Raw genomic sequence first — 24,580 nt, forward strand, 5'->3', positions numbered from 1 at the left:
GTTACCAGGAAAGTTGTTTGGCTATGACATAATGTAAATAAAGGTACAAAGCATCATGGGAAGAGTGGTTGTAGACAACAAGTACCACCGGAACGTTGGTTGGCCGTTGATCCGGAAAATTTCCGTTTAATACGTGTGTTCCATTTGCATCTCAACTGTTGAAACGTTTTAGGTGCAGTGCACAAGGCCCAACATTTCATCACACGAAAAGAGAAAATTTTCTTCTACATCATTGAGTATCGACTATCTTCAGGGGTCATTTTCTGTAGGAGTGCAAAATATTTTAAGCAAAAAGTCTGAAATCTCCTGAACAGTTTAAATGAGATGTTATCGAGTCATATCAAAATAATTACTCCCTAATTACTTGAGCTTTAACGCTTAACTTTTCCATCTTAGCTTCGCTAGAATAAGCATCAGTTCATACACAGTAAGCGTCGCGTAATTTCAACTCTTTCTTCACGCATATTGAAATGCCTATCATAGTGCAGAAAATAGGTCTCGCCAATTAGTTGCAACACGTTAAGTTTTCTTTTTTCGTTACTTTTTCGGCTTTTCTTTTTCTTTTTTTGTGTGTGTATTACTCATGATTTCTCTACCTCCCCTAAATTCTATTCGTTCTGATCTGTCTTTGATTGTAACAACTGTAATAATATTAATTTATCCTTAAACATGCACAGTTGTAAGTCTGCCCCGCCTAGATTAGCTCTCGCTGCCCGCGGGCCAGTCTCTCTTTTTCGCTATTTTTTTGAATTTTTGAATAAACTTGAAACTTGAACAGTAGTCAATTCCAAAGACAACATAATTAAAAAAAATGTGCGGCATATTATTTTCACTGAGGAAACCAACTCAGAAGGTAATTGGGAAACTAAAGTAATATAACGATTGTTTCACGTCTACACAATGAAACCAACTATTGGTTATGGCGAGTTTAAGGAAAGGTATACCCTAATCAACGACATTCAAGGATATTAACGAGATCGCACTTCAAATAGACTATAGTATGGTAATTTGAATAAAGTCAAAAGTTATCTAAACCATGTATGAAATACAAAAAAAAAGGACTTTATTTAAGTGTCTTTACAAAATCTTTCAAAATCTTTTCGAAAACTAGCATTATACCTTAGCGAAACCTTGGCAACGATTTGACGACAAGTAAAATCATAAAGGGTCAGTTATTAAAAGACAGTTCAGACAGTGTTTAACAAAACCACGTTCTAAGCCCTTTTCAATTTTCCCAAAAATTATATCTATACATTGACAAGGTTTTTTGTCTTCGATTAGTCATCGATTACTCATCATTGGTCATCGGAAATATCAATGATTACCCATTGATTACCCACGATTACTCATTGACGTCATTGATTAGTTATGTCTGGCATATGATATCTTAGCAAGTGTGTTGCTATGGTTACTTGGTGCAGACTACGCATGACAACTGATAACCATTAGCAAATGGTTTACAAGGAAGAGGATCACAAAGACTCTCCACTAAATACAACGCAGCTCCTTCCGAAAACGTCTTGCCACCAGGCTGGGCTTCCTCATCAACGCAGACAAATTCACTGGAATAGCGGTCTTGGTAATGAGCAGACATAAGGTAGCCCCGATACTCCAAGGTCCAGCCAAGTGGACACACATTAGTTGCAGGAATCACGATTTGGGATCCACGATGTTCTCTGTAGCACGCTGCGCATAAAGCGCGGTTATCGTTGAGGTTTTTCTTAAATCCATGGAACTTTGTTTTGTACTTGGTACCGTAGATGCTTGTGCCTTCACCTTGCGGACTGGAGTGCGAGTTGTAAGTGGCATTGCTTGTGAGGCACACGAAGTTGGATCCGCCCCCTAAGTTTGTGCGATGACTGTTGGCCATATATCCTGCAAACAACACAAAATTGGGTATTGAAAAGGAAGCCACTCTCCTTTGATTCAGACTGCCGGAGACTGTTGCCTTCCTTTATAAGCAATCTTTAAAGGAAATGTGGGTTGGTCAGGTCACAGATACAGACTGTCGCTTTTAGACAGACAGACAGACAGACAGACAGACTGACTGACTGACTGACTGACTGACTGATCTATACACACAGACAGACCTAGACAGGGCTTCTTTGATATGCAAAAATTCCAATACAATACTTTTATCGCTACTCCCCTAACGGGGATTTTCAGTGACAATTTGTAGTTTAATTTAACCTAGAATAAAAATTGATGTTACAGAAATAGATTGCTAGGATAAATTTTAAGCATACATTACTGAGACTCAATGTAACGACAGAAAAAAAGCTATTAAGAACGCCTGCAATTATTTTTTGTAAATACTCTTCATCACTGCGACATCTTTAAAAACTCTTCAAAAACTCATTAATAATTCATAAGCCCATTGACCTATCAAATGGTCGATAAAACATCACGTGCAGTGGTTTTATATCCAATAAAACCTCCTGCTCGTGTTTTAAACATTGCCTCCACTAATACAATAAGATTTATGAATTAATTATTCTTTTTTTTTTTTGTATGTCAGAGAAAATTATGAGCTATATTGTGATAAACTTCATTCCCGGAAAAATGCACAAACTAAATCCTTTTTTATAGATCTACATCATTGTCTATTAGCCCCGTTGGCTCAGCAGCTGACAGAATCACAGAAATACTGATATTGCCGGTGCAGTCGACTGTGAAAGCGGATCTGGTTGGCTCCGACAATCTCAGTGTAAACAAACGTGAAACAAAACCAAGCAGTCATTATAGCTAACGCCACGGCAACGCCTTCGACAGCACCAGTCACCACAATTTCTCTGTTAGATTTTATTCAAGGAAACCGGTTGCTTATCAACGTCCCTTCCCTTGTCAACAGTTATAACATCTCATCTCTTTTAATTTGTTTCTTCTTACCATGATACACAACAGTGGAACCTCCTGAGCAGTCGTTTCGTCCCCAGTGGTGATACACCACACCTGGCAACCATTGTTGAATTTCTACCTGTTCTACACGATCATGTATCTGTGCTCCATGCTGATGTCCGGTTTTCGGTCCACTATGCTTAGGTTGGCCAACATGGCCTTCCCTTGGGCCACCTGATATTTAAAAGAGGGTAAATTTTGTTTTAGCTCAGGAACAACAACATTCAGTTGAATGATGTAATTTATTATTAAGCGCGCGACTAATACCTTGATTGAGCAAGATGGCGACCTGATTTGCCAAACTGAACAATTTGCATCCGTATTTCTTACAACAGGTGCAAACCCTTCTCCAAATGCAAAACTGTGAGGAAAATACCATCCATTCAAAATACCGTCATTTAGTTGGTTCGTAAAATCAGGTGAATAAATGATTAGAAGAATCTAAATAAGCTCGTATGTCAAATATTTCCCAGTCATATGGTCACGGTGCACTCAATATTCATCGTCCGCAGACAACAGACATCTTGCGATACGAAGTACAGCTGTTTGGTTTTATCGCTCATGGTTTATACTTTTTACCTGACAACGCTTTTTCAGTAGAGAGAAAACGTATATCCACTGTTACATTGTATTCATTTTGCATTATAATCTAAAGTTGAGAAGAAAAAAAAAAAAAACAAAATGGAGCAAATTGGCCCCAAGATTTTCTACTAACCTGGCAAATGCAACAACTTCCTTTTACGCAACTCTACAAGCTTAGCCTGCATGGATCTGGAAAAGAACAATAAAAACCGATGCGGCACAAATAAAATCCCCATTGTTAGGGAGTTCAAAAAGGTACAGTCGAACCTCCGCTAACGGACACCTTCCATAGGCGGACATCTCTCGTAAGCGGACACTTGGTCATCTTCTCAGCTACATACAAACACCACATATTTAACCTCCAATAAGCGGACACCTCTCTTAAACATGCACTTTTTCTGAACCCAAGGTTGTCCGCTTACGGGAGACACGACTGTTCCTTAATTTGGGTGTGTAGTAACACCCCCTCAATTTACCCTCTTCATTTTTCCTTTCTTATTTAAATTTTGTCATCCATCATTGAGGTTTAGATAACAATAACCACAGTTTGCAAGAGGAAACAACAAACTGAACGATACTGGTGTTTGGAGTAAAATGACACCATCGTGATAATGGTCTATTTAATAATTAATTTATTAGCTCGAAATTTCTAGCGCATGATAGTTGATGAGGGCGAAGCCCAAATTAACTATCATGCATAGAAATTGAGAGCCAATAATTTAATTGTTTTAGTATAGATCTACTAGTATTTCAAAACGTAACAAAGCAGATTCACGTTTTTATCGAATATAAATAGACCACGCACGCGCACAGTTTGGCTACTCACTCTACTCACTATCTACAACAGAACAGATAGTGAGTAGCGTACCCAATGAGAACAACATTCGTGATAGAACGCTTGTAGATTTATACTAATTCTCCCTATTTACACACATGCACGTCACGTAAAGACAGTGATCCGGCACAAAGATGGCTTATTGCCTACTGTAATAATTCTAAATACTGCCCTCCTTCCAAGAAGCGCCCTGACCTAATTAGGGCTCCCCTTGAATTCTGTACATGCTACTGTCTCATGAAGAAATAATTTCATTATATAGACAATAGAGAGATTTGGAATCGTGTTTACGGCAAACGGCAAATGAGAGATGATTCGCGTTTCTGTTTTCTTGATAAAATGAGTACATAGATGAGAATAGTGGAAAGCAATACTGGCATGGCATGATTATAAGGAAAACTACTCAATTTTACTCAAACTGAACTGAAATAGCGAGTGCGAAACATTAATGAAGGATAAACATGGTCACGCGGTCATTTCTGTTTTTTACCGTTTTTGCCATAAACGTAGTACAAAACCTCTCTATTGACTTAGTCAGAAGCAACAAATCGACTATCCTGATATGCGAACTCGTATCATTACGGCTCTGAGTGTTGGTTTTTTTTTTTTTTTTTTTTGTTTGTTTTTTGTTTTTTAATGTTGATAGTGTGTTCATTTACCTTTTAATGTTTTTGCCAAAAAAAAAAAAAAGAAAGAAATAAGCGCCTTCTCTTGAGCTACCCAAAGCATATTAGCGCCCTGCGGGCGTTAAATCAAATCATCACGATAAACATGAAGTTTACGTTTCTTGCGCTTCTTGTTTGGACATTGCGCTTCGAGGATTGAATCTGATTGTTTAAGATGACTCGAAAATTTTGGCGCTTTTGCTAAGGATGCACATTAAAAGACGTGTCTTGTTTTGTTTTGATTTTTTTAACCGCGTCACCTGAGAGTGCTATTTGATTTGTTAATCTTTTGATGGCGCCACAGGTATTACATTCAGGAAGGATCATGGAAGATTTGTCTACGTTTCAACCAAGCTGCTCAGTATCCGTGTTTGGAATTGCTAAGGGTCTCGTTCAATTGATATTACTTGTTTTATTACCGAGAAGCTACAAACGTCAAACATAATCAACCTATTGCCCAGAAGCTAATCTTGCAATAAACTGAATTTTAGTTTCTGATAAGTTGCAAGAAAGCGTGACAGTACAGCAGAGACGAAGTTTCCATTTATAAGATTATAATGCGCAATAGTTCTCAAGTTATCGGGATATTAATTCATTCTCTCGAAAGGTCATTGCGAGGAGTTCTTAATGTGACTAAATAAAGTTCACAAGCATAGTCCTCTTACACAGCACATTCCCGGGGGGTACTCCACTATTTAAGCTTTATACCCGAAGAGTACTCCCTATATAACCTATATAGCTAAAAATGGGTATGAATTTTTGAGGTAAGGTTTGAAAAAGGGAACCGGAAAATTACATATTTTGGTCTAAAATACGGTCAGGGTTTGTTGAACCGAGCCTCACATCCACACCAAAAATTCCGAGGAGTAACCCCTCCCCCCCCCCCCCCTCCCCCGAAGCAAATTACACATTACATAGATCCAAGTCTGTGGTTAAAATCCCAAACTGTGTCTCGATTCCACTGAATGCTACAAAAGCAATATTCTCGTTTACCCGATAATGGCCATACATCGTGGTTCTCTCTTTTAATCAGCCGGTGTTCAAACGTGCGGACGATTGAAATGGAAATGATTGAACATGACATTTGTTTTGATGTATTCAGTATCATGGTGTTATGCTGTACACTGCGCTTCTGATCAGAATCCTAAAGCGTAAACATTCAAATGAAAGCTTGACTGAGCAGTACGTTCCTGTGGTGCTGTTTACTTTGCTCTACAAGTTGGTTCTAAAATTTTAGTCCATGGAAGAAATCCTAAAGTGTGACCATTCATATGAAAGCTACGGGGCAGTACGTTCCTTAGGTTTTGTTTATTATGCAATAAAACGTGATACTAACTTTAGAGTCTGTGGCAGAAAACCTAAAATGTGACCATTCCCAAAAATGTCGTTTGCTTTGAATATCGTGAAATGACATATGTATCTTTTTTATTATCATTTGTGTTTACAGTATGCAGGTTATGTTTATAATTTGCGCGTTTGAGGAAGTAAACGATTTGTTTCCGTACCTGCTTTCGAGTGTGTAAGCTTGCTTGGAATCACGAGCTGTCCTCCTCTCTCTAATGACCCCTTTATCTCCGTCCGATCTCTCTGTACGTTTTGGCTGGTCTTTCTTGAATTCTTCTGCCATAGTATCGAGCCTGTTCTCAAGGAATGACAGTCGCCTTTCGATGGAAACCACACAGATAATTAAAAGAACGATGCCAGATATCTGGCATGCTATCTGCACATAGGTTGTAGAACAACGACATCTCTTTTTCGAAGAACTTGTAACCTCTTCTAGCTTTTTGTACGGTTCTTGCGCCATTTGAGAACTTCGCGATCCACTGCGAGCGCGCCGCAAAATTGTAGACTTACACTTGATTCACAATGGACTATTTTCAGCTTGAAAAATGCCCTAGTTTATTCAATTTCAGCTCGGTCTAAAGAAGATTACAGGTAATATAATTTTGTGTTTACATTCCCGGTTCTACCGGCTTTATTTAAGAAGTATATTTACCTTGCAAACACAAGTAATTAATCTTCTTATTTATTATGGTTTGCAGAAATTGTGTAGTAGCCATGCACTGAGATATACAGAGAAACGGGTTGGTAAGATCGTGTTCACTTTATAAGCATTGTATCGTAGTAATTTAAAAATCTCTGATCGTAAGTGACATAATTCGCAAAAGAAGAACAATTCATATTTTACTTTTACATGAATTCAAGCACTAATATCCCCTACCTTGTAATAAAAGTGGAACGTTGACAAGTTCCCCTATTAAGTTTCTCTCTTTACAAGGTCTTTAAAATTATTTTAATCCTTTGGTGCATTTTTTACATTTTTTCCTTCTCCGGAATGTCGACCCTTTAACCCCTTATAACAAACGGAAGAAATTCTCCTATCTCGTCTCCATATTTTTCTTATGAAAGTACTGGGGAGAAGTTATTGAAATATCAAGAAAATTCACCTTGGGCGATCATATCCTTGATTCTCATGACCTCAAGGGTTAAATAAGCATTGACATCATAAGGAGAAATTTGATGCTGATCACCGTAGGGCTTAAAGGGTTAAAGCGGGACCTTTCTTCCCTACACAAAAGCCACAGATGCACACTGAATTCCTGGTTGACTTCAATGACCAGCATTTGTGTTATTGCCTGTCTAATTTAAAGGGATTATATCATCCCAGGCGCATGCGCCCGTCATCAAGTTGATGAGAAGCACTTTGAAATCGTTGGCCCAACTTTTTCAAATACCGTCGGAGAGTACAAGAAGCTGTTTTCATCTGTTTGAATGGCGTTCATCTTCGGAAAGGTGGATGATTTTTTTTATTTATAAACGGTTTTTAGTAATTACAGAAACTGTTTGTTGCGATATTTTTGAAAGATTTTGCAATGGCGGAGAAGCAAAATCCCGCGACGAGTTCTATGCAAATTAGTCTCAACCGGACTCTACTGTGCATGTGCCCCAGCTGACATAGTCCATTTAAAACTATTCTCAATCAACACCTGACCTTTGCTAGCATTTTGACAATTGTCCGCAGCGTCCCCACAAACTGATACGGCACTGAAATTCGTCGCCGATCGCAGCTGATTTCACCTCTAAGCTCTCTATCTGGTTCACTTATAATACTTACTTAAGTAATATATATTTATGATAAGAACCTTCCCATAATCCCCTGCACCTAAGAATATTTGAATGCAAAATAACTTTGTCAATTTGAAGTCCAAGAGGATGCAACACCATGTGGAAATAAAACATAACATCAAATATCTCAAAATTAAAGAAAGTTGAACAGTTTGTGGTTGTCTGTGCTGCTTTATAAGGGACACTTGAAACATCTCTATTTTGTCAGTATCGTTTAAAATTCATGTATTTTTGGTTGTAATGGCCACTCGTAGCCCAAAAGAAGTTGCGAAGTCAGTGCTCTTCCGTCAAACGTTTCAAAATAGTAAGTCTCTAGGACACAATGGCTTGTGTGCAGAATTTTGTAAATTGTTCACCCAACCTGAAGGCATCTTTTAGTCAATAACTTAAACTGCTCTTTCGTAAAAGGAGAATTGGAAAACTCTTTACAACAAAGCATTACTAAGCTTATCAAGAAGAATCAAAGGCTCCTGTGAGCCAACTTGTGAATGCAGAAGTGAATAGTGGTAACCGTAACGCACTACTCACATCAAACTACGCTACAAGGATTCGTGGACGCTATGCGGGAATGAAGTGTAACCTGAAAGGTATAAAACATTGTTCGCATTGCGTTTGGTTGGTCCAGGAATCGAAATACAAACCGCATTTAATAAGAAAGCCTCATATATTCCGCGTTTATGCCGCTTAGATTTTTTTTAGCCGTTCGGCGTCAGCGAGATTGAACTCCTTGAAGGTTATTGCTGTTTCGGTTCTTCTGTTTTAGTTTCAATAGAAAGTAAAAATTTCCATATGAAGAAGTTTAACGAAAAAGATAAATAATTTCACCTATTTACTGGAGAATTGTGACTCGATTCCAGGGCACAATTTTGCGAGTAAATTCAGTTAAACTCTCGAGATGGTGACTGAGAGACTTATGTCAATGGAATTCAACGTTGCGATTTAACGGCAGAGAGTACTAGATGATATGTACTCTCATCAACAGGCCAACATTTCACAGGAAATAGATTACAGATAACCATTCAGGTTAACGAAGAGCAATACAACCAATACTATTGCACATCAAACCAGAACGACTAAATAAAAAAACCTACAATTAGCTTCACCACGATATTGCATTTCTGCATTCCGTAAAATCCCGCGTATAAGCCTTATTTTTCCACGTGAAGGCCCTCTCCCAGATCATAGGCCCGTCTACCAGTGGAAACCTTCACCTACAAGCCCCACGGATATACGCCAGTCTCTACTGACTCTATTCTTCATGATTCCTTAATTCAAACACTTTCAAGTAACACTGTACAAAATTCGGCCATTAACTCGTCTTCTTATCTTTCTTGCAAAATCAAATTAGTAACATCTATATCTAGCAATATTTCTTGGTTGCTTTCAATGAACCAAATTTTCTACTCGATCTCCTTGGATACGGCACAATTACAGCCAGCCCGACGCTAAACGCCTCGTTGGCCATCTATCATCTGAAAGGCCGCAACTCGAGCTTTATAGACCCCAGCGAACGGAGCGTTTGTTGTTCCAAAAATCATTATGAATTTGATTTATTGTCGCGTTTAAGAACTTAATTAAAGACCAGTAAATGGAAACGTATTTTTATACTCCTGTCTGTAAGTCTCAGCATATTTCTTATCAACTCCTGCTGACGAGAACCAAATAGCTCGAAACAGTTCCGGCCACAGTTACAGTTTTGACTCTCAGTTTAATCTCTATCACGCGTCGCTGTCGTGTTACGTTTTCTGCGCAGTATCAGTCTTGCAGTTATTTCTGATCAGTTACTTCACGGCACTCCACGTTGGGAAACGCCTAATATTTGTCGAGAGCAAAAACGTTCTCTCTTGCACGCTTAGAACCTCACGATCGGAATATTATGCGCTATCTTTAAAAAGAGTCCAAGTGTTTAAATGTTTCGTTTTTATCTTATCAGATGTGCCGTATTGATATGTCTTCACCTGACTCTAGCCCCCTCCACACGAACGCATTTAACGCTTTCGTTCTTTAACCCTCTCCCTACCGAGACCCACTATAGTGGGTCCTGAACTTATAACTTGGTCAGTTTTTGCTCAATTACAGTGACATTTTGTCAGCAAACTTGTCAGAAAGATCTTTGCATTTCAAATGAAAAATGGTATCCTCTGCCTTGGTTTACCACCCCTATGATTTGTGGAATATTTTCATTTAAAACATTTACAGACTCACCTATATCAGACTGTTCTATGCATTCAAAGCTACAATTTTGAGGTATACCTATCTCATGAGTCGACCAGTAAAATTTTGTAGTTTTGAATTTTTTTGTTTTAAAACCATTTCTATCAAAGACCTGACTTCCTTCAGTTATCTTGATTTCAGAAATGAATTACACTCATCAAGACCTCTTAAACGGTCAAGATTGCATTAGCAAGCTCGGTTTTCTTTACCGTTTTGGAAAAATGGGCCTAACCCTAAACCGCGGAAATGTATATCACTGCAGACTTCACATTATCGGACCCAGTAAACAAGAGAGAACAAATATCCAAGATGGCGGATGATGTGAACATGCTTAATGTAGGTTTTGAGCGTTTTACGCGTGGATTGAGGTGAAAATGATTCGTAAATAAGACTGGTATTTATGTAGCCTGTTACAAAAAATAACAATAAATGTTTTGACGACCAAAAATATGATCTGATATTGTGCCTCCGTTGATGGGGGACCAAGAAAGATATACATTCATATGTGAACAATACTGGTGCTCCGTTATCAAAACTAAGAATAAAGGTACGTTATCACTTTTAAGTACATTCATGGACTTGTAGATTATGATTGTAATGTTTTTAGAAACAGTTACATTCATAAACATGTAGCTATAATATTCGGAGAAAGAACGTTTTTTTTCTCCATCTCGTGCGAACAAACTGCGGAAAGAAGAGACCCCTATACCAGGAAATGATATTCAAATCCTAAAATTAGAGCTTCCATCGATATTGCATTTCTACAAACCGTAAAATCTCGCGTTTAAGCCCCATCTATAAAGGCCCCCTCCCCGGTTATATACCCCTCTACCTGTGAAAAACTTCAGCTACAAGCCCCCCGGATCTAAGCCGGTCTTTATTGACTCTATTCTCCTTGTTTTCGTAATTTAAACACTTTCAAAGAACACTGTACATTGCGATCATTACATCCTCTTCCGTCTTCCTCTTTACTTGACACTCGGCTAGGCGCCAAACTAATTTTGATATGGATGACAGCCTAATCAGTGGTTCTAAACGTCACGCATACTTAAGAGACAAAAATAATCGATGTGTGAAAGCCCCAGAAGTTTTGTTAAAAGCACTGTACGAGAACAGAATGGAAATACTGTCAGGAAACGAAGGAAATCCTGTCTTTGTGCTCCGTTCGCGTGAAAGCGCTTTATCAGTAGCTTTCAGTAAACGTGCACGAAATGGCTTAAGAGTAACTTTTTGTGCTATTATTACACATCGCTATCTATTATCCTCTTGAACTCTTACCCACAAAAATTTGGGGGCTAAAGAACAATGTCGAGTGCCTCTTGAGACTCCATCATCCAAGCATATAAAAGAGTAGATGTTTGGTGTGATTCCTTATTTTAAAGCTTCTGCATGTGAGCCGCTGTATTTTAGCAATTGTGAGATCGTCGACAAAGCCAGCGATTTTACGGTAAGCCCTTATCTCTTGTGAAGGCACGGTGGTGGTTTCGATAGCGTGTCGGTGGTTCGAGGCTAGGCCATGCATTTCTGTGTCGTTTCCTTAGACAAGAAACTTAATTTGCACCACATTGACTCTCTTTCCCCAGGTGTATAAATAGGTGCCTGAGACATACTGCTAGGGTAACCCTGCGATGGACTAGCATCCCATCCAGGGAGAATTAGCGATACTCCTGGTTCTTTTCTGCTGCAAAAACCGGCTTAAGAGTGAAGCTCCAGCCGTGTGGGTCACTTAGGCTCGACTACGTGCTAACCACCTCTACCTATCCTAAAAACTGTAACTACGCGGATAATATAGCGTTGTCAGTGTATCATCTTTTCCTGAGAATACTTGAAATATGGATACGTCAACCAAACAATGAAACAGAAAAACAAAACAAATAAAAAGCACATAAACGTGTAACAGTTTATCACTGCTTTGGTCAATTTTCCGTTTTCAGTTAACCGATCCTGGGAAATTCATGTGTTTTCGCGCTTGATACCTGTTGTTAACGAAGCCATTGCTTCTGATTGAATTTGGAAAAGTCAGAGTCGTTGTCTAAATCAATTATCGTAATAACAACAACAGCAACAACGTGTTTGCAACGTTTCAAATTTAACTGCTATTCGTTGACTTCCAATTACAGATTAAAAACAAAGAAGCAACGCAACCCCTAAGAGTCAGAGGATCCATCTGAACGAGTGCAACCGAGATTAACCATGATCAAGACACGCATGATAATTCACTTCGCAATCATCTATTTCGCTTGGCTTTCGCAATGCTCGGCAAATCAGAGCGGCTTCAGGATTTGCTTCAAAGAAACTGAACGCAGCTCGCAGTGCCAGGGGCCATCGCTCACTTGTAGTGGATGGAGTTCCAGCCCAGCTTGGTCCCAAGCATTTCGAGACGACACCGACAACCGAGGGGGAGGCTGCCGTTACCAATGGAGAATCGAGACACAAGGCAGCATCAACCCAAATCTGCATTATCGTCTTTGCTTCAGGGAGACGGAAGGAAGTTCTCAGTGCCAAGGAACTCGAAGTTCGTGTACCGGATGGAGCCCAACCCCGTCTTGGACAAGTCATTTCCGTGACGACACTGATAACAGGGGCGGCGGCTGTAAGTACGCTTGGAAGATCGAGCAACGAACCCCTCCCGAACAGAAAAAGATCGAGGTGTGCCGTGTGTGCTTCAAGGAAACAGAAGGAAGCTCTCAGTGTCAGGGAAATCGCCGAAGCTGCAGCGGATGGAGTACAACAGGCATAAAGAATCCTTCTTGGACATTACCTTTCCGTGATGACACCGACAACCGAGGGGGAGGGTGTGCGTATTACTGGTACTTGGACTGTACGTCACGATCGGATGCCATCTTTTGCCAAAGAGATCATCCATGCCAGACGTAGCGTGGTCCATCCAAGTTCAGTTTATCTTAAAATCGCTGTTGGCTGAAAAATAGTAAAGCGTCTTCCACCGTAGTATATTGACAGTGACAACAACAAAAACAACAATAATTATAAGAAACATAGTTAATTAAAAACATTGGTTATGAAACCTGACAAACTTCTTTGTTGAATGTTTTTGTTTGCCTTTTAGGCCTTGACCCTGCAAAAACAACAATAGAATTTGGAATGTGTTGGAGCAACTGACCAATCAAAACTTTTTTGTTAAGATATTCGACTGTGGTGTGAACGTTAAAACAAAGGATTGTGCAGGGTCTCGGCCCTTCTAACATAAACTGCAGCACCATTGTTTTCATGGCAAGGTTTTCTAACCAGTCCCTCAATTAACTATGTAAGAAATAAGAAATGCAATATTTTAAAGGTACATTTACGAAAGCAATAGACGCTTAATTTGTGGTTTGGAATGACAATATAACCACTGGTAGTATAGAGTGATTTTTAATTAAGTGTGCTAAAACCAAAACCAGTTTGTTTTCTAACCAATCACAGCAGACGTAACAAACAAAATTGACCAATCACGATCAAGCAGATCTCAAAGCAAGTGGATGCCTCCTGCACAGGAGAATGTGTGTTTAGTAAGTTACGATTATTTTTACTTGACTTCTGATTGGCTAAGAAAGTTGCTATTTATGTGTATGGTGAAGCAAAACTAAGGCAAACGCAAATTCTTCTCCACACTGTTGTGATAATAGCTGTATTTTTAATGCAGTTTCCGTTCTCAGTCGAATTGTATTGATCTATTGTTAAAAGTCAGTCAACAAGTATAAATTAAAATGATTTTAAGGGTGATAATCTTTCTGAATTGCTGTGTATTGTGTTAACTCGAGGGAAAACCAACTTAGTGGACACTTCGCGTGCGATTCAATTCACCACCCTGCGCAGTGGTATAGGAACCTGGGGACGAATTCGCAAAGCCCTCCTACGTTAAAATGTCTCTGAAGTATTGTTTGTTTACAATAGCCTTTTGTTGGCATAACGATACTCTGTTATTGTTAATTAAGTATTATAGTTTACAATATCCTATGGTTGGCATAACAATCGCCTGTTATTGTTTTAAATACTGTTTGTTTACAATAGCCTTTTGTTGGCATAACAATAGTCTGTTCCTTAGAAACAATACTTAAAACATATCTTCACCTAGGAGGGCTTAGTAAATCTGTTGTCCCCCCCCTCCCCTCCCCTGGTTTCCTAACCACTTTCCCTGTTGAGAACCCGCCCGATAAACAAAACGGTTTATTATCATGCATTCACGTTTGAGAGCTTTGAGTTCATCTCTGTCTTCCTAACATCTGAAAAAGAGAAAAAGGAAAAAGACGATGAAAAAGAAAAAGAAAGCACCACGGGAAAGTACTGCTAATTTCAGCCACAGATTCAAAAATTAGAGAGTAATAAAAAGTACTGGAAAATAATTCTCAATGTCTTTCAATGTTGACGGTTGCACTGTAGGATTTCACTCGGAGACTCTAAGTGTGAGCAACCTTGTACAGCAACAGTAATTAAAAGAATAACGGAAAACCGTAAACGCAACGGAGAAGATTTACAGCTTCAGTGCGACTACTGTTCCGAGGTCAAAACTGGCCAATCAGATTCCAGGACAACAACGAATTTCAACCAAAGCCAATTGAACTAATTATGAGTAGAAGGAAAACAATAGTAAAAACCCAAAATTTTGGAATTATTCACTGTTCGTATCATAATGTGATCTGATTGGTCAGTTTTAAGTGACCCCGGTAACTATCGAGTCGCACTGTAAGTCTGTGGACGAGTTCCTTTAATTTGACCAATCAGATGGAAGCTATAGACGAGTACCCGTCTACTGATACTTAAGTAAATACCTTACTACAGGAATTAACGCTTCGTGAAATAAACGTTTAATTTAATGAAGGGTTAATTTCCGCGTTATTATAAATTAGTACGCGCGTTAATTTAATGGTAAACAACTGCACGGTGTAAAACAGAAGTAATTATTTAAACCCTTAAAATACAACTTCGCGTTCTCGGACCACATCTTTGATCTCGAGTAAAAAGATGAATGCTTTGAGCAACATAGTTCTTTAAATTTTTACTCTTCAAAGATAGCTTCACGCTCCCCAATAGACTGTTTCACAATATTTCAATGTTTTTTTTTAACATGTAGTTAACGCTTGCACAAACAAATAAGCAACAAATTAATAGAAAACAAACTAAAAAAACTTTGTGAAAATAAAATACAGAAAACAAAAACAAATCAAAGGAAGAAGGTGATGATGATGATGATGATGATGATGATGATGATGATGATGGTGATGATGATGATGACGATGACGATGACGATGATGATGATGATGATGATGATGATGATGATGATGATGATGAAAATTTATTGAACTATACTATGGCAATATGAAGACTCCCAAAGAGTACGCTCGGTACCAAATGTGAAAGCCGCCATAAGAAGATAGTGCCCTTGCCTGTCACGATAACTGGTTGTTATTGATCGCAGAAACGGGTGACCCTACACAAATACTTGTTTTCTATTCATAATACAAACAACCAAATCGAAAACCCGTCCAATGTTAGAATAAAATATTTTATTTAGACGCTGACTAATTTTGAACGAAACGAAACAGTGGGGTTATTTGCAATAACACTGCACGTTTATCAAGCAACAGATACCACAGTACAAAATGTTACTTTCAAGAATCGAGGTAGAGTTATTGTTTTAGTTTATTCTTTCACTTTAACTTACAATCAAATACAAATATTTGTTAATTTGACACGTTTTGCAATAATACATTTTCTCTAACCACCTTCCTGAAGCTTTTGGCAAACAGGCATTGCCAAAAGTTATTTTCTTCAATTTAAGCTCATCAGACGTAATGATTGCAAAATGGAGTTAAATATTGTGTTATAAAATTCCCAAGCCAAAATTTGTTTTCATTATTTACATTTTCATTCGTCGATTTGGCTCAATAGCGGCCTAGTTACCGGCAGCTTTTATTGATTGGATTACGATGGATAACGACGCTTTTTATCCATGTCAACATTCTCATACTCTAGTCTCACGCAAAACGAGATCATAATGATTTACGGTTGTTGTGTAAATTCTAGCGGTATTTTGTAGGTTAGTTTAGACATTGAATAGTTGACAACACGTTAAGTACGTTGCCTACTAATACAGAGATATTTTTGCGCAGTTTATTACTATGCGGGAAAAGCAGCTCTTAGCAAGGGCTATTGAAATCCAAAAATAAAATTGGGAGTAAGAGCGCATTTTTGAAGATAATTGAGAAACGATAATACTAAAAAGAGCTAAAATACAAAGCAATGTATGGGATTTTTATCAAATTGAAGCTTTATTATCTCAGAAAAATGCACGGTTACCCCCATTTTATTCTTTTAATACCAAGAGCACTTGTTAAGTTCTGCTTTCTCTGCATAGCTTTAAACCGCGCAAAAATATCCCTGTATTAGTAGGCATTACCCATAGGAAACCCGAGTATCTCTGTGAACAAAAGTAGGCACCGCGCCGTCCTTAATAAGCTTTAACAGAGGCCCATTCGAATTCATTCGACGCTACACCTAAATACTGCGCTAAAATTGTTATGCACTTCTGACGTTGAAAAAATAAAACTAACAATACCAATTATAATAAAAGTAATGATAATGATGATAAAGCAATGCACAGCGAGGACTGGCCGTCATATATGACTTGAGGTACGTGCAGCTAAACGTCTCCTTCGTTTCTTCGATGAAATTAATCTTGCAGTTACTCCAACATCTCGCACTTTACAAGACTGTGCTGCCAAACTTCTCAATAACCTGCCTAGAGACATTAAACGATGTACAGACACAGCTGAATTTATACGGAAATTTAAAAGCTATTATGTTTGTAAATAGCTTGTACATAGTGTTATGCTGTTTTTATTGATAATTTTAATTTTGCCATGGTTTGCCAATCAATTTTATGTTATGTTTTACTTTATGTTGGTAATGTAGGCTTAGCAAAGAAGAGACACCCAGTGGATTTGCTAATAAACCGTTACTATTGTTATTATTATTATTATTATTATTATTATTATTATTATTATTATTATTATTATTACTATTATTATTATTATTATTATTATTAAAGTCATTGGGTAATTCCGATTAGCCAGCCTTTAGATATGGCGGCTTTGAATTTCAGATGCCCCGGGGTTTGATCAATGTTAACTGTAATTGAAGCTCTGATTCCCAATTAATGACTATCAAAGCTTAGTTTGGTGTTAGCCGGTGTTGTACCACATTTCTTCGGACGGAAAGTCTCCACCCAAGCTTCACCACGCTTCCTGAATGTCAGCATTTCTGTACTGTTTTCAGGTGTTTTTAGGTAAAACTCAGATTTCCTTTTTACTTGAGTATGCCTGTGTCACTCACTCAGAAAATATGTAGAGCTATTATTTATTCACCAGGCTCCAGTTGTTCAAAAGCCGGATAACTTTATCCTGTGGATAAGTCAATACTCCGACAGTTTCAATCTGCGCAAAGATTTCAGTATTTCCTCGTGTACAAGCGAATATGCACACTCTAACTACAGTTAAGTTTGGGAGTGTACGAAAACCTTGGACAACGTTTAACGTGAAGCATATTTTAGACCCTGAATAGTGCCTTATCCAGCGGATAAAGTTATCCGGCCTTTGAACAACTGGGGCCAGGAACGAAGGTTTCATTTCTAATTTCTAACAACTGTACTAAATCTGAGTATATGACGTAACGCCTGTTATCGCCTCTTATTTTTCAGGGAGGGTTGCTTGCTGTCGCTGTTGTCTTCATCACAGCTTTTGTTCTCCGCCAATCAGCAACAGCAAGTGGTAATTACGTTTAATTCGGTTATCATTTAAATGGTGTATTTTGGGACCAACAAATTCAATAAAGTGAACAAGTCATACAGTTTGCCAGACGGTACGAATTAAATAAGTTACCCAAAACTTGGTTAAGCAAAACAAACAAACAAACAAACAAAAAAATAAAATAGAAAAAATAGTGACAACAACAACAAACGTTTGGAATGAATAATTAAAGCTAATTTATTTAAGCAATTCAAGACGTAATGATGATCAATTGCGTGGTCAATTCACTGCTTGAATCAATTCAGAACTCAGCCGGACTTAATTTATCTATACCTCTCTCAAAGAATTCTACGTGGAGACAATCTGCGATGGTGAACCAGCAAGAACCGTGACATGCCCACAACAGAATGTCATTTCCACTGTATGGGCAAGCTATGGGCGCCATCTCCCTGACACGTGCGTGGACGATGACCAGTTAATCAATGTCACGTGCAAAGTAGATTACGATACAACATTGAGCATGGTGCAAGAGTCATGTGATGATTCTAACTCGTGCACCCTGGAGTCAAACAAAGATGAGTATGGAGATCCGCCAGAATGCCAAGGAATTACGAAGTACTTACAGATGTATTATCTTTGTAAGTCAGGTGAGATAAGCGTAATTGGTGTGTTCTAAAACGAACCTAAAAACGAAAAAAACAAAACAAAAATGTGAAATTATCATTGGGCACGTACTAAACCAAGGCGATATGGCTCAATGGTTTCCTTTTCCTAAAAAAGCTAGAAACGCACGTGCACTTCATCTCAAAAACCTGCATATGATGAAAGCACGGCTTGTTTGAATAAACATTTGGCAAGAAAATCCCTTGGGTAATAATGACGATGATGATGATGAGGACGACGACGACGATGATGATGTCGATGACGATGATGTTGATGATAATGACGTCGACGACGACGATGACGATGATGTTGATGATAATGACGACGACGATGACGATGATGGTAACGACGACAATGACGATGATGATGATGAAACAGATTCGTGTGACATGCAGCCTACCAGTCTTATGTCACCAAATTCCCCTTTTGTTACGCCTTCAATGATCAGCACATTGTGGCTTTGTATGCTAGCAATCAGGCGCTTATGTTCCACACTTGATTGAGGTTGGAAAGAAAAAAGAACCAAACAAAAACTATGCATTAAAATTGAATCCCTATGCCCTCGATTATCTGACTAAGTTATGAAGAGACAAAACCATCTTCTGTGTGCTGCTTATTATAAACGATATCGGGTAGTCCAATGCGAAGTTTCTCTGAATAAATGAAATCGTAAAATGGGCGACAACTAAAACATCTATTGAATAAGAAAATTTCCTTTATTTCCATATCCATCACCGACTTGTAAGAGGTCCTTATGTTTAGCAAGAGCAAAAAAGTCAATTTTAAACTTTTTGGCTACGTTGGAAAAAAAAAACACCAGTAACTCAAAGACAAGTCTTATCTGTTTAAATTACTTAACAGAACTGATAAAGAAGGCCATTTGTGAGTTCAATCCACCCGAGAATATCACGTGTCCGGCAGGACAAACTATTCAAGTCGTTAGCGCCAACTACGGACGTAAAGATAAGTGGACATGTGGTGAGGAGTTAGCTGACAACAAGGATTGCGTGTAAGTAGAGAACAGGTGCATTTTTGAGAGAGTTTGGACATTTTTTCTTAAAGGGGCAATTCACCTAAACGCCATTTTTCCGCCACTTGACACGGCTTTAATGGAAATATCTCATTTACGTTTCAAGCAATTCAAAAACCCCATCATTATCCCGTGAATCTGTGTTGTGGGGTATTTTGTGAATTTTTGGGTGATTTTTGGGTATATTTGGGAGAGGTAGTTTTTTTTTAGAAGGATTGGTTAAATTAAGAGTAGAAGAAATGTTAAAGATTTAGTGAAGTTTTAAAATTAGAATTTGTAGTTAATAATTAATAGACGGATACCAAGTTAGTCCACTGGGGTGCTCTTGCGTGGGTATCAACTGTCTGTTGGTGTTCCAAAAATCATTTTCTTTCTTCTATCCCTTCTTAAAACCTCTTTAAATTTCATTCAAATTTAGGTAAACTGCCCCCTTAACTCCACAAATGAGCTGTGGAATTCCTTACCATCTAGATTAAAATCCTGTGATTATCCCAGTTCAACTAGAATGCATACTTCCGCTCCTTACTTGTGTTCAGTATAGCACTTTCTATATTTATACATCAATTGCTGTCCCAGTTTTTATCCTGGGAGTCAGGTGTCAAGTAGAACTAAAGCTCTATTTCCTTTCTCGTTTTGAGCGGTTTTCATTTGAGTATTGTAAAACCAAAACCAAAGCAATTATTCCAACCAATCACAACAGACGTAAACAGCGAAATTAACCAATCAGAATTCAAAGCATGGAACCAGCGCCAAGCGCGGGAAAACAGGTGCGAACAAGACATGACTGATTTTGGTTTGGCTTCCCATTGGTTGAAAAAATGGCGTGTGCTTTGTTAACCAATCATAGAGCGCTGTAAAAACAAAACCAAAGCAAACACGAATTCCTTTCAACACTCAATTAAAAAGCGCTCTCACTGTTGCCTGTGTTTGCAATTGTAATTGTATCTTTGTGAAAAACTCATCAAACCAATACAAACTTGTGGAGGAGGAAGATTAGATTACGGCGAGTATTCGTCTAAAGAAAAAATGGGTAAAATGATGAAGAATACTATAACTATAACAAAAACTTAATTGTTAATTACGTATAATGCTATCCATGGACTCGCTCCAGCGTATCTTAGCGAACTTATCACCCTAAAGACAGTATCTAGATATAGTCTTAGGTCGTCCGGCAAAGTCCTCCTTCAACCGCCCAGAATCAAGACTCTGCGTACGCTAGGTGATCGTAGCTTTACCGTAGCCGCACCAGCGCTCTGGAACAATTTACCGAATGCAGTTCGCTGCGCACAAAGTGTTCAATCTTTTAAGGACAGGTTGAAAACTCATTTATTTCGACAAGCCTTTGACCTTTATTGAGAATTGTATTTTAGCCATTGACCTTGCCATTGTAATTTTAAATTATATTTATTTAGGATATCTTTATTGTAAAGCGCGCGAGAGCATCTGTTTATGATTCGCGCGCTATATAAATAATAAATTATTATTATTATTAAACGAGTTTCACTTTTCAAAATATCCAGGCTGAAGCATATTGGGAGACAATTAACGTGTCAAAAATGTTAGAATAACATTCTTGCTACTTTTCATTTTTATGGAATAAATTATAATCACATAAAGTTATATCTGCATAAAAGTAAAATTTATTTCCCAAAGGAAAATCATTCTATTGCTTCGCTCCTCCAACATTGCAGCCGCGAACAAACTCTATTCCTTTCTTGCTTGTCTTTGGACAGCAAAGGGCGTGCTCTATCAAACTTGACCCAGTAGTGGACTTGTATGGGAGTGCTCAGTGCAAGAGTCTGACTGGGTGTTACAGGAAGTATAAATGGCTTTGTACTTAAAGCCTACAAAAATCTTCCTCCACAAAAGATGAGCGAGAGGAGTCTATTTAATGCCTTGTTCGCTTCTCTCTTTTTGTACTTAATCCTCAGTTCACCAAAATCAGATCAGATGGTCAAGGACAAGTGTGATGGCTCTAACTTTTGCGAACTGGAAGCGTCCAATGAAGTGTTTGGAAATCCATGCGGAATAACCCACAAATACCTCGAAGTGAATTTTCACTGCCAAGCGGGAAAAATTGTAGGTGGGATTTGAGAATACTTTAGAATTCCTAAAATGAAGAAATCCATCTTTATCGTAAAACTGATTAAGGGATATTTAAGGAAAGTCTAAGAGCATTGAATACGATACACTGTGCAATATTTAATTTCTTAATCGATTGCAGCGGGATCTGCAAAAACACAGCGGCAGTCTGAACGTGAAGAAGACATGCATTGTTTTGCCACAATTCACAGCTTTGCTGGCCAGTTAAACCATTTCAAGATATCAATCATGTCGATGAATGCGATTGAAAAGCATTTTCTTGCGGCGCGCGCTATTTAAGGCCAAGTAATCCGGGCAACCTTTATTTTTGCACCTTGTCGCGCATAACAAATGTTGCGTAGCAAGTTGCCATTGTTTGGTGCCCGTATTACCACTGCCGTGTGCAACAAATTTTCATGTTGCAGAAAATAAACTTCGACGACATTTTTGCAACATGAAAATTTGTTACGCGTCATGCATGGAGGTGGTAACGCGGGCAACAAACAACTAAACTTTTAATTAAACGTTTGCTTTAATTTTCGAGTCATTTCAATTTTAACTTTTGGAATACTGCAAACAAATTTCTCCTAACCCTAACCCTAACCCTAACCCTAACCCTAACCCAAGTGTAGAGCCGAATGACAGGAAATAAATTCAGTTAATTGCAAACTCTCTTATAATCATAAGAACCAGTGACTTATAAGAAGAGTTTACTAATCACAAAAGGTGGCGGGTTTTCTGGTGTATTTCAGGTACAATCAACGGGAATATGAGGAGTACACAGTCTCTCTACTCGCTGCTCATTTAAAAGGTAAGGGTTCATGCAGTCGACTACAACTTTTAAGCTCCTTTGCATGATGCCTTTGAAAAAAGCAACATGAAAATTTATGTTAATTAGGATTAGAGCGGTTTTCAATTAAGTGTCTTAAAACCAAAACCAAAGTAATTACTCTGGCCAATCGTAACAGATGTAAACGACACAACGAGCCAATCAGAATACGAAGCAAATACATGTAACGGGCGCCTAGCGCGAGAAAACGCGTGCGGTCAAAACACGATTGGTTTTGGTTTGGATTCCCATTGGTTGAGAAAGTGGCGCGAGTCTTGTTAACCAATCACAGAACGTAGCAATGCGAAACCAAAGCAAACGCGGAATTACTTTCGACACTCAACTGAAAACCACTCTATCATCAGTGGAATAAACTAAAGGGAGAACACTTTCAATGCTTTTTTCTTATCCTTTACAGGACTGCATGTGGAAAGAAGAATTGAGCCACCCATGACTAAAGCAAACCTCATTTTATCCTGGCGCTACTTTTTTAGTTATTTAAACAAGTTTAATTCGACAAAAAATTATCAGGAAATAGATAATGCAAAAATTGCTCAACGTGGACAATGCAACGACGAGGACCACAGGAGGCTACTATCCCGGTTATACCGACAAGGCTATGTACGCATACGAGACGATTGTGTGAATTGTTGTTGAGCCCTTTTCCTCGATCTGCCATATAGATTTCTGCAATTTTGTTGAGAAATAGGTGGAAGAACAAATAGGTTTATTATATTAAGGCCTTACTTGCAGTCAACCGACTAAATTAAAAAGGTTTACAAAATGTTCAATGCTGTATTTCATTATTACAAAAGGGGTGCAGGGGTAAGCTTCATTGACAGGTGGGTGGACAAAAAATTTTCACATTGGAATTTTATTACATAAGAGATCAGAACTTTCATCTCCGCTTGGTGGATGATAAATGGCATCAAGAACAAACCAATGGAATTCATGCGGAAGTCGATTGCACTCTAAAGGTGGTTTGCATTGCCGCCATGCATGTTGGTGGACAAAACAAAAGAAAATTTGCTCACATGATTTGCATAAAAATAAGTCATGAATATTACGACAAAAATCACCTTTAGTCAATTTAAATCCTCCGAAAGTTCTCTCGAATGCAGAAGGAGGGCACTTCGTCTAAGCTCGATCTTGATCATCTCGCCAAGAATGCGTGAGAATGTAGGTGTGTATGCATGAAATATGTGTATGTGTGAATGTAGAAAAGTTTGAACAGCCTGGCTTTGTACCCGAGTCGTCCAAACAAAAATTCTCGTCAAGGAGTGGGAGGAGCAAGCCTCAACTCAAATCACATGGGTATCCTCTTCCTTTTCGACCAACAATCGATTTTTTTCCCCTTCTCAAATCATTCCAGTTCACCCCTTTTCATGCATGGTAAATACAAAAATAAATACTAAATAAATAAATAAATAAATAAATAAATAAATAATAAGATAAATAAATAAATAAATAAACCCGATAAATTTCTTCTAAACTGACTGACACTTTAAACTCATAGTTTTGGTTGACATCTCCACGCCGTGATTATAATTTAATTTACATTAGCAAGTAATAAATGTTATTTGAACTGAAGAGAAGAAACGCTTGGCCTGTGTGGACTTTCGAAACTTTCAAGCCTGGATCAGAGTGGAATTCATTGAGCCAGAGAATTAATTGAAATAAATCAATCTAACTGCATTCGACGTAGAAATAACGCACTCTTAATACAGATTGGAGTCGAGATTGTATGGGACTGAGGGACAATCAACAAATAAATGGATCTTGGGACGCGGATCTGGCATGCCCCGCAGATTTTGCAGGGGCCGATGACATCATCACCAACTTGGCAAAAGAGGGAGAGCCTGGGATCGAGATCATCGAACGCACTCCCTAATCTTTAATTATTACTAGTAT

The 24,580-nt window shown here is 38.3% G+C and overlaps 3 protein-coding genes across 5 annotated transcripts; 2 read left to right on the forward strand and 1 right to left on the reverse strand.

Moving 5' to 3' along the window:
• Positions 1 to 1,041: 1,041 nt before the first annotated feature.
• On the reverse strand, positions 1,042 to 6,880 carry LOC146450844 (uncharacterized). Its single transcript, XM_085099906.1, has 4 exons — positions 6,486 to 6,880; positions 3,614 to 3,669; positions 2,890 to 3,072; positions 1,042 to 1,875 (listed from the first exon to the last, which is right to left on the reverse strand). Exons 1-4 carry the CDS (start codon positions 6,782 to 6,784, stop codon positions 1,409 to 1,411), a joined length of 1,005 nt encoding a protein of 334 aa, XP_084956032.1. The 5' UTR covers positions 6,785 to 6,880; the 3' UTR covers positions 1,042 to 1,408.
• A 4,743-nt stretch (positions 6,881 to 11,623) lies between these two features.
• LOC146450845 (uncharacterized) lies at positions 11,624 to 14,046 on the forward strand. 2 transcript variants are annotated; one of them, XM_085099910.1, is made up of 2 exons: positions 11,624 to 11,767; positions 12,441 to 14,046. In XM_085099910.1, the coding sequence occupies exon 2, from the start codon at positions 12,514 to 12,516 to the stop codon at positions 13,195 to 13,197; it is 684 nt and encodes a 227-aa protein (XP_084956036.1). In that variant the 5' UTR covers positions 11,624 to 11,767; positions 12,441 to 12,513; the 3' UTR covers positions 13,198 to 14,046. The 2 variants fall into 2 exon arrangements, with proteins under 2 accessions (XP_084956036.1, XP_084956037.1); XM_085099911.1 differs by having other exon boundaries at positions 11,665 to 11,767; positions 12,454 to 14,046.
• Positions 14,047 to 15,790: 1,744 nt separating this feature from the next.
• On the forward strand, positions 15,791 to 23,455 carry LOC146450846 (L-rhamnose-binding lectin SML-like). 2 transcript variants are annotated; one of them, XM_085099912.1, is made up of 7 exons: positions 15,791 to 15,941; positions 18,017 to 18,086; positions 18,410 to 18,712; positions 19,590 to 19,737; positions 21,690 to 21,841; positions 22,593 to 22,651; positions 23,088 to 23,219. In XM_085099912.1, exons 1-6 carry the CDS (start codon positions 15,921 to 15,923, stop codon positions 22,646 to 22,648), a joined length of 750 nt encoding a protein of 249 aa, XP_084956038.1. In that variant the 5' UTR covers positions 15,791 to 15,920; the 3' UTR covers positions 22,649 to 22,651; positions 23,088 to 23,219. The 2 variants fall into 2 exon arrangements, with proteins under 2 accessions (XP_084956038.1, XP_084956039.1); XM_085099913.1 differs by having other exon boundaries at positions 15,793 to 15,941; positions 21,690 to 21,837; positions 23,088 to 23,455.
• Positions 23,456 to 24,580: the final 1,125 nt, after the last annotated feature.

Source organism: Pavona decussata, unplaced genomic scaffold (assembly GCF_977016875.1).
Source record: "Pavona decussata unplaced genomic scaffold, jaPavDecu1.1 SCAFFOLD_417, whole genome shotgun sequence".
NCBI classification, from domain to species: domain Eukaryota; kingdom Metazoa; phylum Cnidaria; class Anthozoa; order Scleractinia; family Agariciidae; genus Pavona; species Pavona decussata.